Raw genomic sequence first — 13125 nt, forward strand, 5'->3', positions numbered from 1 at the left:
ACTGCTTAGAGGTGGGGGGAGTGGCCAGGAGTGTGTTGGGTTGTCTTAGCGCTGCCCGCGTTCGCGCCGCAGCTGCCTGGGCAGGGAAGGCGCGATTGTGAAACTTCGCCCTGCCTGCTGACCTGGCTCAAGCCGGATTCTTGCCCGGAACCCTAGCCTGAGGGGTGTGGTACCCGGTGCTCCAGCCCTTTACTTGGGTCCTTTGATTCCCCCCTGATTCCAGAAGTCCCCTGTCCCTTCCTTGGAGTGAAGCCCGGCCCGGCTTCCCAGTGTCCCCTCAAGCCCCCGCCATGGGCAACACAAGTAGCGAGCGCTCCACGCTGGAGCGACAGGGTGGTCAGAAGACGCCCCGAAGGGATAGCTCGGGGGGCACCAAGGATGGGGACAGGCCCAAGATCTTGATGGACAGCCCGGAGGACGCCGATCTCTTCCACTCCGAGGAAATCAAGGTGAGGGGAGCTGGGGGACCCGATTCCATTGACAGATGTTGAGGTCTACTCGGCGCCCGCCACAACGCCTCTAAAACTCATCATTAGAAGTGAGAGGGAGGGGATACTTCACCCTCTTTACTTGAAAGCCCTGTGGCTTTGTAAGATCCCTCTTAGCAGTCCAGGAACCAGTGTCTAATTACCGATATGAGAAAGTCATCCCGAGGGAGGAGGGACTCACTTCATTTAACATCATTAAGGAGAAAGCGGCTCTGGGACAGAGTTTCAACGTCTTAATTAAGATCGTGGAGCTAGCAGTAACTGAACTCCAGTCTCAGCTTTTCTCCTAGGTATACTAATTAATTTCACTTTGAGAAATCTTCGCTCCCCTATAGGAAGACTGGCACTTTTTTGTAGAAGTTGGTTTTGCAAGTTTATTGTCCAGTTTGGAAATAAACCAAAGCACAGGAGTAAGTTGAGTTGAATGGCTGACAGCAGTGGCCAGGGGTGTTCGGTGCAGCCTAAAACTTTTGGTTCACCCTGCTTGCTTAGAGCCGGCAAAGAAAAGTCAGTCCACTTCTGCAGGTGGGTGGGTGAGTGAAGTGTTATTCTGAGAGCTGCAAATCAGCTTCTCTCTCCTGTTGTTTCAATAGGACTTAATATTTTAAATAGGCCAAAGCAAACATTTTTGCAGACCAAATGTGGGCTTCATTTTGCAGTCTGCTTGGATTTATCAAAAAGTCTGAAAATGATTCTTGACTCCTTACGGACAATGCAACAAAGTTTAGGGGACATGAAGGCTCCTGGCCACCCATCTCCAGACTACATTTCTCTGTGAGCACTCCACCTGTATATTACTCATCACTGACCATTGGGTGATCTCATTTACTTGGAACTCATTCTGACTTTACTCACATTTTTTTTCTCAGATGTTGGGCTGGGCGATTTCATTATTACCTTACATTCTCACTTGGATCTTGGCTATGAAGAATCTGATTTTACTTGGCTTTAGATCTTGTGATTTGAACTTGTTTTCTGAATCTTTTGAATTCCTAAGAAGCTGTGTGCAGAGTGAACTTTGAAATCTTGGTTCTCCAACAACTTGACATTCCTTCCCCCAGTAATCATTTTAGCCCGAGGGTGTCTGTTGAAGACATCAGAAGAATCCAGGGACTCTCTTCAAGAATTATTTGTTCTGCTCCCATTCCAAAGCTTCTAAAAGAAATGCGTAGCTTCCAGATGGTCTGTGGGAAATGATTTTAAACAGTGTCCATTTTAATTTCCTGAGAAGTTACTGAAGTGATGTAGCACACACACTGGATTGCCCCAGATAGCAAAAAAAAAAGTCATGGATTATTCTTTCAGCCGCACTAATTTACCCTTTTGGCTGCAGTTAGTCATCACGGCCCCAGCGGGTCTGTTTCCAGTCCGTTCTTCAGTGTGCAGACCTTGTCAAGCTCAGACAATGCAGGCATCTTTTAACAAACGCTCACGTTAGTGCTTGCAAAGCCTGTTCCACTCCTTTCAGGGTCTTTCCCAGGCTGGAACTCCGGCTCTTTCAGTCTTTGGCCTATGACTAGGGAAACTGTAACAGAGCCAAAACCACATCCAGTTCACCCGGAACTGGAAATGCTCATTTCACTCCAGAACACCCCAGTTACACGTCGCTTCCCGCACTAGGAGTTACTGTTTACCATCCCGAGGGCCGGTCTCTATCTTAGCCGTTTCTCCCCACTGTCTGGAAGGCACTCAGGGAATATAGTTTTTTTCTCTTCCTCAGAATCTGGATTTGCCAGTTTTCGATTTCACAGCTCTGGAGTTGTCCTAATAAATTTTCATGTACTTCAAAATCTTAATTAAGGGAGGAGAAATGACCTTTATTAAGCTAGTCTCGAATTCCATCTGGACTTCTTCCATGTGAGTTTTACCATTTCTCCTAGAATGCTAATGTAGCCCTCTGTTAATAATAGCACTAATGGTGGCTAGTCATTTTTTAGCATTTACTGTGTGTCAGGACACTCTGAAGAGCATTTTACTTGGCCTGTCTCGCTTCCCAGCGATCTGAAATTGTTATTTTTACTATCTCCATGTGGCTGGTGGGGAAAATGACAGTACAACTAGTCGTTTTTACTGGGCCTGAGTATGATCCTAGGTAGTAACAGCTGCCTCTTCAGAATGAATTGTCAACGTGAAGGTAACTGAGTCTATAGGGAGTTCACTGATGACTTCCTGTCCCTGAGTCAACTGCTCTGTTTCTAGGCTCCAGAAAAGGAGGAATTCCTGGCCTGGCAGCATGACCTGGAAGTAAATGACAAAGCTCCTGCCCAGGCTCGCCCAACCGTGTTTCGATGGACAGGGGGTGGAAAAGAAGTGTACTTATCTGGGTCCTTCAACAACTGGAGTAAACTTCCGCTCACGAGAAGGTAAATTGCCTGGGAGTATTCACGTGTTGTCTTGACCCAGGGATGCTCGTTGCTGAGTGATCTCTGGATGAAGAGAAAGGGACATTTTCATAATACGGGTGCTGAGTGGGAAAATACTCTTGCTTAGTAGCTCATAGGGTTCACTTCTCACACCTCCGCATCTCTGGGTTCAGGACGCAGTTGGTTACGAGTATTTCTATTACAAGCATCTTCTGTTCAGAGATTCAGTTGCGTGTGTGTTCAGGCAGGGCTTCTCCTTCAGAAACAGGAATCTGTTCCTAGTGCTGTAGAGAAAGCACCCAGCTAGGAATCTTTAGGACCAGCATTTGAGTCCACAGTGGCTGAGCTAATCTGTCATAACTTGGGAGCCTCAGAATCCCCATCTGTAAGGGAATGTTGGATCGGACGATCTCCAAGGTTCCTTCTGCCGGGGGTTTTCTGTGTATTACTTTTGTTTGAAAGGTAACGGGTTGTGAAGGCATCGTGAACAACACGCAGTAAAATAGTCCATCAGGAACCCTAGTGTGGACCTCTGTCTCCGAGTGTCAATGAGAAAGCACCCTCTCTAGGCCGGGCCTGAGTAGTGTCAGGAGTCCACTCCCTCTCCCAGGGTAATGCTGGTGCAGGGGGTGGCCGCTGGGCACAGCTACAAGTCACTTCAAGTCAGGGGAACAAAACAGTCAAATGAAAGAGGTTTTCTGGAACCTTCTCCACAGTGCTGTTTGTTCAGAGAACTATTTGTCGTGCATCCTGTTAAAGTGATCCCCCTCCGTGCTTGTCGGTCTCTCATGGCCACCCTCCTGGGCATGCAGCCTGCCAGCTGTTTACGTGCAAGTTGAGAAGGGCAGACGCCTGTCAGCTGACCTTTTGAGCAAAGGGCGTTTTCAAGAAAATGTTGCATTCCTGCTTCCTTGTCCATCTCGTAGATTAAGATTACTTGAATTGTGGAATTGCTTAAGAATGTTTATACTCCTCCGGTGCACATGGGAAGGTTTTGTTTTGTTCTATGGCTGGTTCTGTAAGTCAGCTGAGAGGGCATCCCACCCGGCTGAGAAACCTCTGCTTCCTGTCCCTCCCAGCCACAATAACTTTGTAGCCATCCTGGACCTGCCGGAAGGGGAGCATCAGTACAAGTTCTTTGTGGACGGCCAGTGGACACACGACCCTTCTGAGGTACTCTCCTCCTCCTGCCCTTTGTCCTGCTGGTAGAAGTCCCTGTGTGTAGCTGAGCTAGATGAAACAGTGCTGGTTATCAGACTGTTGGCGAACTCGACCAGGAGGACAGGTTAGCTAGCCAGGAGCCCAGCCCTCACAGCCAGGAGTTCTGAGTCCTCTAACAGGTAACCCCAGAGACCTTCCATGTTATGATTTCCGCCTGTCTGTCTCTTCCCAGCCGATAGTAACCAGCCAGCTTGGAACAGTCAACAACATCATTCAAGTGAAGAAAACCGACTTTGAAGTATTTGATGCCTTAATGGTGGATTCCCAGAAGTGCTCCGATGTGTCTGGTACGAACACGGTTATTTTATGCCGCGTGTGTGCCTGTGGGTCTGTGCAGGCCAGAAATACTGTTTCCTTCTCCTCTCCCTCCTAGGCTCAGGCTGCCCCTGTGGGTGGACGTTCAGAGCTCCCTGAAGAGCCACAAAACTAATTCCTAATTGTGTGGAGTCAGGTTGTTGAAATCTAGCCCCCAGGGAGCATTATATCATTTGGGGGTGGGGGCATCTCCAGGACTCAATAGGTCTGCTTGGCCACAGAGAGCAGACCATTGAGAAAGAACCAGAGCTGTGTCCCCTGCCAGGGGCAGGGCCCAAGAGGCCCGGGCTGTTTCCTTGGGTCAGTTATGAGCGAGTGCTGGGGAAGCCTGCCAGCTCCCTGCCTGCTCACAACCGACTCAGGTGCCTGGAGAGTTTCAGCCTGACAGGTGATAAATGGACACCTCCCTGACCTTGGCCATCACTTGTGTGGTACATTAGCACCTTGTTACAGGAAAAGGAGGCTCACCACAGGAAATTGGCTGCACAGCCCAACCTCCTCTGTACAGTCTAGTGAAACTTGCCCATCTTTCAAGAGTCATCCAATCGTAGACCTTTGAATCAGTTGCTCTCCACTCAACCACACAGGAAGAAACTACCAGGAAACACAATACACACAGTTCGGGGGAAAGGATGTGCTGTAATCTGAAGGGTCAGCGGCAGCTGCACTGCAGGGTTTCAGCAGTTCTTGCAAAGGGTCAGGCCCTTCCTGGGCCCTGCGGGCGGCAGTGAAAAGGTTCCCCAGACTGTGCCTGCCAGTCTGAGAAAGTGGATTCAGTTCAGTTCGTAAGATGATTCTTCATTGTCCCCTGGCCCGACCCGGCGGTCCTGTCACCAGGATCTCTTGTTCTTGTCAGTTTAAAAATGACAGCAGGAAATCCACTGGGGTGGGCTTGCTGTGGCCAACGACTCGGGTCGTCGTTGAGTACGATCTGGAAATCTGAGCATCACGTTCTTCTGTCTGTCTAGTTCTTCTGTCTGTGTAGCTACCAGATCTTTTAGAGGAACCATTTCTTCCTTTCTCAGATAAGTCGAAACCGTCCAAATATCCCCTACTTACTGATAAATGTAATTTTGAGCCACGTACTGAAGCTGTTAGTCACATTTTCACAGCAAGACCACCTGAGGGTGGACGACCGATGCCTCGCTGCTGGCGAACCCACTTCAGGCCCTCTGTAGGCTCTCATGTAGACATTTCCTTACAGTCCGTATTCACCCCCGATGGCTCAGTTTTCTGCACCGAATGCTTCTATTTCCTGCTGCGGTGTGGTTGGGTTGTGTGAGGGGAGCCTGTTCCCTAGGGAGTGATGGTGAGGGAGCTGGCCACACCCGGCCGTGTCGGGTTTATTCCAGCCAGCCAAGGATCCAGCGACCAGCCCCATCCCAGGTGTCCTTTGAATAGCAGCTCCGTCCCTTCTGGCTGGCCAGTGAATCGCTGAGTGAGCTGCTTCCTACCTCAGGAAGTACCACGCTTCTAAGGCTGCTTACCACGTCTCTGTAATGGAGGCGCCCGAACAAGAGGTTGAAAGGACCCGGGAGTGACAGTCAAGCGCCTTTAGAGACCGGGTTTTCAGTTTTGTTTTGAAATGTGCGGTGTCTTCACCGCTGCCTCTGTATAAACAGGCCGCTTTACCTTCTGTTTTGTTCTGGCTGGTGGTGCCTGTAACTTGGGCTTAGCTGCGTGCGCCTCACTTGATGCCTTGAGCTTCTTTGCAGCATTAGCCAGCCCAGCCCAGAGCGAGAAGCAGCTTCCTCAGTGTAGCAGGTCCCATTCGGCTTTTGTAAACAGCTTCCTTATTAGTCCGACCCAGGCTCCCTGGCGTAACTGCTGCTGAGTTTTATGCCAGTCACCCAAATTCCAGCAGGGTTTTCTCACTGCCTCTGTTTGGGGCCTGTGTGTCCTCCAAGAGAATAGGAATCTGTATCGAGGGAACAGGAGCCAAGCAACACTAGACAGCGCTGCCAGTGAAATGAGACTGCTCCTCACCTGCTAGTTTTCAAAGTGCGTGCCCTGTCACTGTCTCCCACAGAGCTGTCCAGTTCCCCACCGGGACCCTACCACCAGGAGCCCTACGTCTCCAAACCAGAGGAACGGTTTAAGGCGCCGCCCATCCTTCCCCCACACCTGCTCCAGGTCATCCTGAACAAGGACACGGGCATCTCTGTGAGTACGCAGCTGGTGACAAAGCGCAGTGTCACCCGTCAGTGCTCACTGCTGGGTCCGCCTCTGCCCTGGTAACAGGCTTCTCGCAAGTTGCTCTCGAGTGTGGGTACTGCCTCCCCGTCCAACAGAGCTGGTCTGAACTCTGCTTCCTTGCATTTCACTCCTGCCTCAGCCCAAGCCCCGATCCTCTTAAATTTCATGACAAAATATATAAACTACCCCTTCTCAGTAAGCTGTGTAATGGAATTCCTCCTTTGGCCTCCAAATTTTAGAGTGAGTTTTAATCACCGAATGGCTTTCAGAAGCATGCTTGCTCTTGGATCAAAATTTGGGGTGTCTGGGTAACCCACTGGCTGTGGGAGTCTCACATTACTCACAAAAAGAAGTGGAGCACTCCCGGAGTGCCCAGGCACGCGTGTGGCCTGACAGCCCAGGGCAGCTTCTGCCCCACACCTCTTCTCTCTTGAATCAGCGTTTATAAAATCGGGGAGTGGTGTGTTGAAGAAAAGAACCCAATTTCCTGGTTTCTTAAAAAGTTGGAAGGCGAGCAACATTAAGTGCCAGACCTGTGTGAGCCTCTGTGGAGGAGCAGTGCCCCTCCCCCGGTTATCCATGTCATCCACGGTCCCTGTCTTGAGCCCCACAGACAGGAGTTGGCAGCCCACCGCGCAGGCGTGTTCCATAGAGCACGCGTCCTTCAGCTTTCTCCGCAAGTGTGCCCTTTCTTCCTGCCCCTCCTTCAGTGAGACGACAGAGCCATGGGCCATACCTTATAGATAGAGGCCAAGGTCAAGCCTGGCCAGAGACACACCAGTGAGCCCAGCACGTGCACGGGGGCTCCCCTTAGTGGGAGCATGAGGCCTGGACTCCTCACCTCCCCTGTCATGGTGGAACAGGCCCTTTTGCTGCCTGACTTAGGAGGAAGGGGCACGAGGGGCCACCTACTTTCCTTTGCTGCCCGGTGCTGTGATACAAGGGGAGGTCTTCTTGATTTCCGAACCCTAAATCCTCTCGTCTACTGCTCTCCCCTCACAGTGTGATCCAGCTTTGCTTCCAGAGCCCAACCACGTCATGCTGAATCACCTTTACGCACTTTCCATCAAGGTAACGAATGATGTGTTTGTTGCTCTAGAGATTGGGATTCTCAAAACATGCTCGAGGCCCCCCAGCCACAGAATTTCCCAGAGTTCCCATCTGAAGGCCCTGCGGCTCCAGCCCTGAGGGCAGGCCCAGGAAACTGTCTGTTAAGCCCCCCTGGTGATTCTCCCGCTGTCTGAAGTGGGGGTCCCTGGTCATTTGATCATTTCCACCCTCTCTCAGGATGGAGTGATGGTGCTCAGCGCAACCCACCGGTACAAGAAGAAGTATGTCACCACCTTGTTGTACAAGCCCATATGAGGAGCTGCGAGCCAGCGGTGGCCCAGGGAGCAGTGCACCGCCAGCTGCACGCGTGCCTGCCTCCCGCCGGAGGGAGTGGACTGTCACTTCCCCGTTTCACACTCTCTAGAAGCCATTTCATACCCTCCCCAGTCCTCCCTGCAGGTCTGCTCCAGGTCCAGCAGCTCCCGAAGCGCCTCGGTCTGTGGTAGTCGGCTCAACCCCCAGCGACCGAGAACGGAGTGGAGGGCAGGCGGCCCGCAGCCGCCCCGCAGGGCGAGAGGGGCACAGCTCAAGTACACGGCCACCGAGCTGGCCGTGAAGATTTTTCTGAAGCCAAAAACAAACACTAGCCACTTTGGTAGCAAAAGTCTGGGGAGCAGGATCCAGGCCACACAGAATTTCTAATTTTATGTCTGTTTTTAAGGCCATCAGCTTGTCCCTGTTGAGGCCTGGCTGTGGCACTAACAAGTACAACGTTGGTGTTCTCTGTCCTTTGAAGTCAGAGCCATCTTGTCTCCTGTTCTGTGCTCCAGTGAGGTCTACTTTCTATAGAAATTAGAGCCTGTCTGAGTTCCAGGGGAAGTTTTACAATTGTTATTTACGTTTATGTACACCAAGTTTCGCTTTGTTTTTAACCAGAGGTGGCTGACTATACAGCCCTAGGCAGTTTTCTACTCGTCCCAACTAGAATATAGATCATGTGCCAGGCTGCTCGGCAGTAGCCTATTCTCAGAACAGACTTTGGGAACCTGCTGCCGGACTTCTCCATTAAGCCGCGTGTTCCTGCGGACCGGCCACAGTTAGCTGGGAGGTCAGCCAGCTATTTCTTACCAGAACGTGGTGATGGTGTTACCATGAAAACTCCGGAGACCTGGCCTGTGCCACCTTGCGCAGGACCTCTGCCCGCACCCGGCAAAGGCCGTAGCAGCTGCTGTTGCTTATTCCATAAGGAACTTAGAACTCGACGGCAGCCTTCTAAATCTCTGTCAGGAAGACATCCTTTGGACCAAAGCAAACTTCTGCACTCGGCTTAGTTTCCATGGAGATGCCACAGATGTTCCCATTAGTGCAGGTTCCTGTCCCCAAGTCAACAGAAGCTGTCATTGTGCCCTCTGTTCCTGCTGGAGAGGGAGGGACAAGCTTCCTGGTTTCCAGTCCTTGTTTGGTAAACCCGAATCTGGGATACTCTGTTTTGCTACTGTTTTCAAAACACTGAATTGTTAGCAACTTGATATACAAGTTTCAATAAAGCTTTTTAAAGATAATGGGACATGCACTTAGAGAAAGCTTTGATTTTTTTCCCCCCAGTTTGGAAAAGACTGGAATTCTTCCAGAGGTTTATTCAATAACCTGCTTTCCCAGTGTTTTTATGTCTTGGCACACCTTGCGAATGGTACCATCCAGGGCATGCTGGGGTGGGGCTTGGCAACCCCAGGGCTCAGGGCCATTCCCTGATGCGCTGCTGCTTCCTCACAGTTTGAAAGGCTGTCAGTGGGCCTGGAAAATCGAGACCCTTTGAACAGCTCAGTCAAAGGGGAAGCCTAAACTGCTGCTGGTTTAGGCAGCTAGACAGCACCCCCAGGTCAGAGGTTTTGCTTCCTCTAGCTCATCATGCGCCGTGAGGAAGTCTGGGATCGTGACACCTGTTTGGACACCACCAGGACATTCTGGAGTCGGCTGTTCTCACCAGCTGAAAGGGGCTCTCCCTTGTCCCAGAAAGATGGAAGGGTACAGGTGTCTCTTTGACAAGGCTCCCTTCCCAGGCACCAGGAAACATTTCAGTGAATTTCAGAGCAAAGGGAACCTCTGGGGCAGCTGTTCTCCTTGAGGAGGAGAGTAGCTTAGAAAGCATTCCTAGTTGGGAAACATGCCGTCTCACACTGAAAATTCAAGCGATGTGGGAACCCTAGATTTTAAGGACCGTAAGGATTGTGAAAAGTAAAGTAAGGAAACGTGCAAAAATCCTCTTTCCAAAACTATAAATATTTTTAAAAACACAATGTATTGATAATACACAGCTAACTTCAAAAACAGAGGGTATATTCAAACACCAGAAACGAAACCATCGCTGTGTGGGTGGGCCTCCAGGGCTGGGGTCTGACACCCACACCCAGCCAGGAAACCCCCACATGACTTGGGGGGCTTCTCAGCACTGCCCTTCATGTGAGCAGGATGAGAGACTGGCCGAGGGTCAAGCCGGGGCTCGGAGCCATCAGACCCGGGCTGCAGGGGAAACAGCACAAAGTGGGAAAATGCCTGCAAACTGGCTGTACCCACAAAGTTCAGCAGGAGCCACGCTGAAAACCCAATGTAAAAACTAATTTGGAGCCAGCAAACCCGGTAATTGTCCCCCACAGCCCGGGGGCCACCCCCAGAGATGACTGCCACAGCGGAGCACAAGTGCCAACCCCCAAACACTGGGACGTGGTGTCAGCATTTGCCACAGCTGTTTGTGTATTTAAATGACTTAATTTTCTTTAAAAAGCAACTGGAAAGGAAGTCAGTCTCCTGTGGTCCTGGAGATTGCTCACAGACCCAAATGAAAGACTTTATACCCAGGAGGTAGGCGATGGAGATGGTTTCACAGATGTGGAAGACAAGGACCTGCGTCGCCCGAATCCCAAGAGCAAGACCGCAGGTAGACCTGAGGTGTCCGTGACCCAGGAAATGTCTCCTCGGTTAGCATTCTGATTGTGGGTGAGGACCGGTTACATGGTTAGTTCAGACTGCTTGTGAATAAAGGTAGATTTTTCCCTTTGGAAATCTACAGATGAGTTTATGGAGGCAAAGGTAAGCCTTTAAATTACTAACATGCACAATGGTATTGCAAAATAAAATAGAACCATACATCAACATACCAAAACAAAAGGTCAAAGGCCCCCGGCAAGGCCACTTCCTTCCCTCTGGCTCCGCCCTGTGGGTGTAACCGAAGACAATAGGGCTCCAAGACGGGCCAAGCCAGACGTCACACTGGAGTTGGCCATTCGCCCAGCAGCCCCTCTCAGAGTACGGGCAGGACTGAGATTAGGGACAACCAGTTGGGCTGCTGACTACCTAGGTGACATGGAGCAAATCACATGACCTCTCTCAGTCCGATTTCTTGCCTTGAAAGAATGAGAGCCTAGCCCTAGATGGTCTCTAGGGCTCATTTCATTTCACACTTCATTCATTTCCGGAGCCACGAAGCCTTTACAACGTGAGTGGGATGTGTGCACAGACAGGAAGTTGAGGGGCCAAGAGAAGAGCTAACACCTCAAGCTCGATGAGAAGACCGCCAAGGCTCCAAGGGCCAAGCCTCACACCCAGGACATCAAAGTGATCCCATCCACAGCCGAGACGCCGCCATTTTAGAGAAAAGCAAAATTTCCTGTCCTTTAGCTCAGCAAATGAGCCCGGTTTCATTTCTAAGCATGCGCTCGGTTCTGATGCCTGACCCACCAATGTTCACAAGTGGTCTGAGTGAGTTCGGGAAGACTGAAGGCTGTGGACCACTCAGATCCACACCCAGCTTCGGAGCAGCCCCTCCTTAGCCCCTTTCTTGATCGGTAAGTGCAGAAAAGAACACTAGACAATTGTCATTGTCTTCAGGAGAAAACAAGGAAGCTAGGATCACACACACATTTCTTCTAAAACCCAACTCATCCCAGCTAATTCTAAAAATAGCCGGAAGGGCTCTCCTAAGAGTCATCACTGCTGTGAGCCAGACTCTTAAGGATTCTCAAAGCTGGGGCCCAGCCCTGTCCCTGGGATGGACCACGGGCTCTGCCAGCAGGGCCACCCCCCACACCCACCTGGTATTTTGCCTGGATGAGGATGCTGGCCCTTCCCACTCCCTTTTCTACTCTCCTGGAGTAAATTCACTCACCTCACCTGGAAAACTCAAGAGCAAGTAAGAACGAGAGACAGTTCCTGCTGCATGTACCCCTGGCCAACCTGTTTTCCCTCTTTGTGGTTTTTCTGAAAGACTGCCTGAGTTAAGTCATTTTCAAAGTTCTTTCCTCTAACAACCCCTTCTGGGCAAACAGAGTTCCATTAATCATTGATAGACTCAAGGGAAAGCCAGGTGACCAACACTATTTTATTTCCACTGCCCCCACCCTCCCAGCTTCAAGAAAATAAAGCTTCGACATTTGATTAGGCAAGTGATAAACCACTTTTCTCAGAGCAACACGGTGTGCCTAGAGCCACCGTCTCCACGCTTCAGACACTACAATCAATATTTAAAGTGCCACGAAAGAGACTTGACTAGGGCAGGCCAAGGTTTCTCAACCTTGGCACTACTGACACTCCGGGCCTGAGAATTTGGGGGGGTGCAGGGGAGGGGGGAAGCTGTCCTGAGCATTATAGGACATGTAGCAGCATCCCTGGCCTCTACCCTCTAGGTGACAACCAAAAATGTCTCCAGACACTGTCAAATGTCCTCCGGGGAGGGGAGCCTCGTTTAGAAGCGCTGGAACGGGCCTATTTAACTGTTGTATTGAGACTGGACGTTTAACTAGCCCCACCTACACGTGGGTATAGATGTAATGTTTTAGACTGAGATCTGCATGAAGGTTTCTAAAGCCAACCACGTTTGAGAGACCCAATTCTGACAACAAGCACACAAGTTCAGTCCTATGAAGCAAATCATCCCTTTCTGGCCTAAATCCCCAAACCCTCAAGGTTCAGGGTTATGGAATTTGCTGCGTGGTCAGCCTCTTTAGTCTTTTGAAAATGAAATTGTAAGAGCAGAAACGTGACATCGAATTTTGTGCTCTAGTCATAGGAATATGGTGCGGCTGAGTTATATGTCAATTGTTTCTCTGCGGTCATTCCTGAGGGTGCAAAGGACCTTTCTGGCTCATTCCTTTCGGAACAAACCATGTTTACTGACGCTTTTGAAGTATTCTGCGGCTGACGAGAGCCCTCAGGGCAGTAACTAAAAAGGCTGGTTGACATTTCATGGACTTTTTCTAATACAAGAGAGGCTCCAACATTTCCCCGGCTCATCTTCTACATTACTTCATTATTACAGTTATGACCGTGGGCAGACTTTTAATCCTAACAGTGAAACAGAACAGAGGATCAGAATTACAACTACGATTCCCATCACAAGCCGTGTGCAGTACACCCCCAGTTAAGTCGGATTTTAACTGCGGTCAGGTTACTTCACCAGAAACAAAAGTCAAAGACTAAAAGCAGCAGGAGCTGCGAGA

At 50.3% G+C, this 13125-nt stretch overlaps 1 protein-coding gene across 1 annotated transcript; it reads left to right on the forward strand.

Annotated features, from left to right (window-relative positions):
- PRKAB1 (protein kinase AMP-activated non-catalytic subunit beta 1) lies at window positions 1-9219 on the forward strand. The gene is made up of 7 exons (XM_037156244.2): window positions 1-449; window positions 2688-2851; window positions 3931-4024; window positions 4245-4359; window positions 6417-6550; window positions 7586-7654; window positions 7871-9219. Exons 1-7 carry the CDS (start codon window positions 291-293, stop codon window positions 7946-7948), a joined length of 813 nt encoding a protein of 270 aa, XP_037012139.1. The 5' UTR covers window positions 1-290; the 3' UTR covers window positions 7949-9219.
- Window positions 9220-13125: the final 3906 nt, after the last annotated feature.

The sequence above is a fragment of the Artibeus jamaicensis genome, unplaced genomic scaffold (assembly GCF_021234435.1).
Source record: "Artibeus jamaicensis isolate MK-2021 breed Jamaican fruit bat unplaced genomic scaffold, CSHL_Jam_final contig_525, whole genome shotgun sequence".
Taxonomy (NCBI): Eukaryota; Metazoa; Chordata; class Mammalia; order Chiroptera; family Phyllostomidae; genus Artibeus; species Artibeus jamaicensis.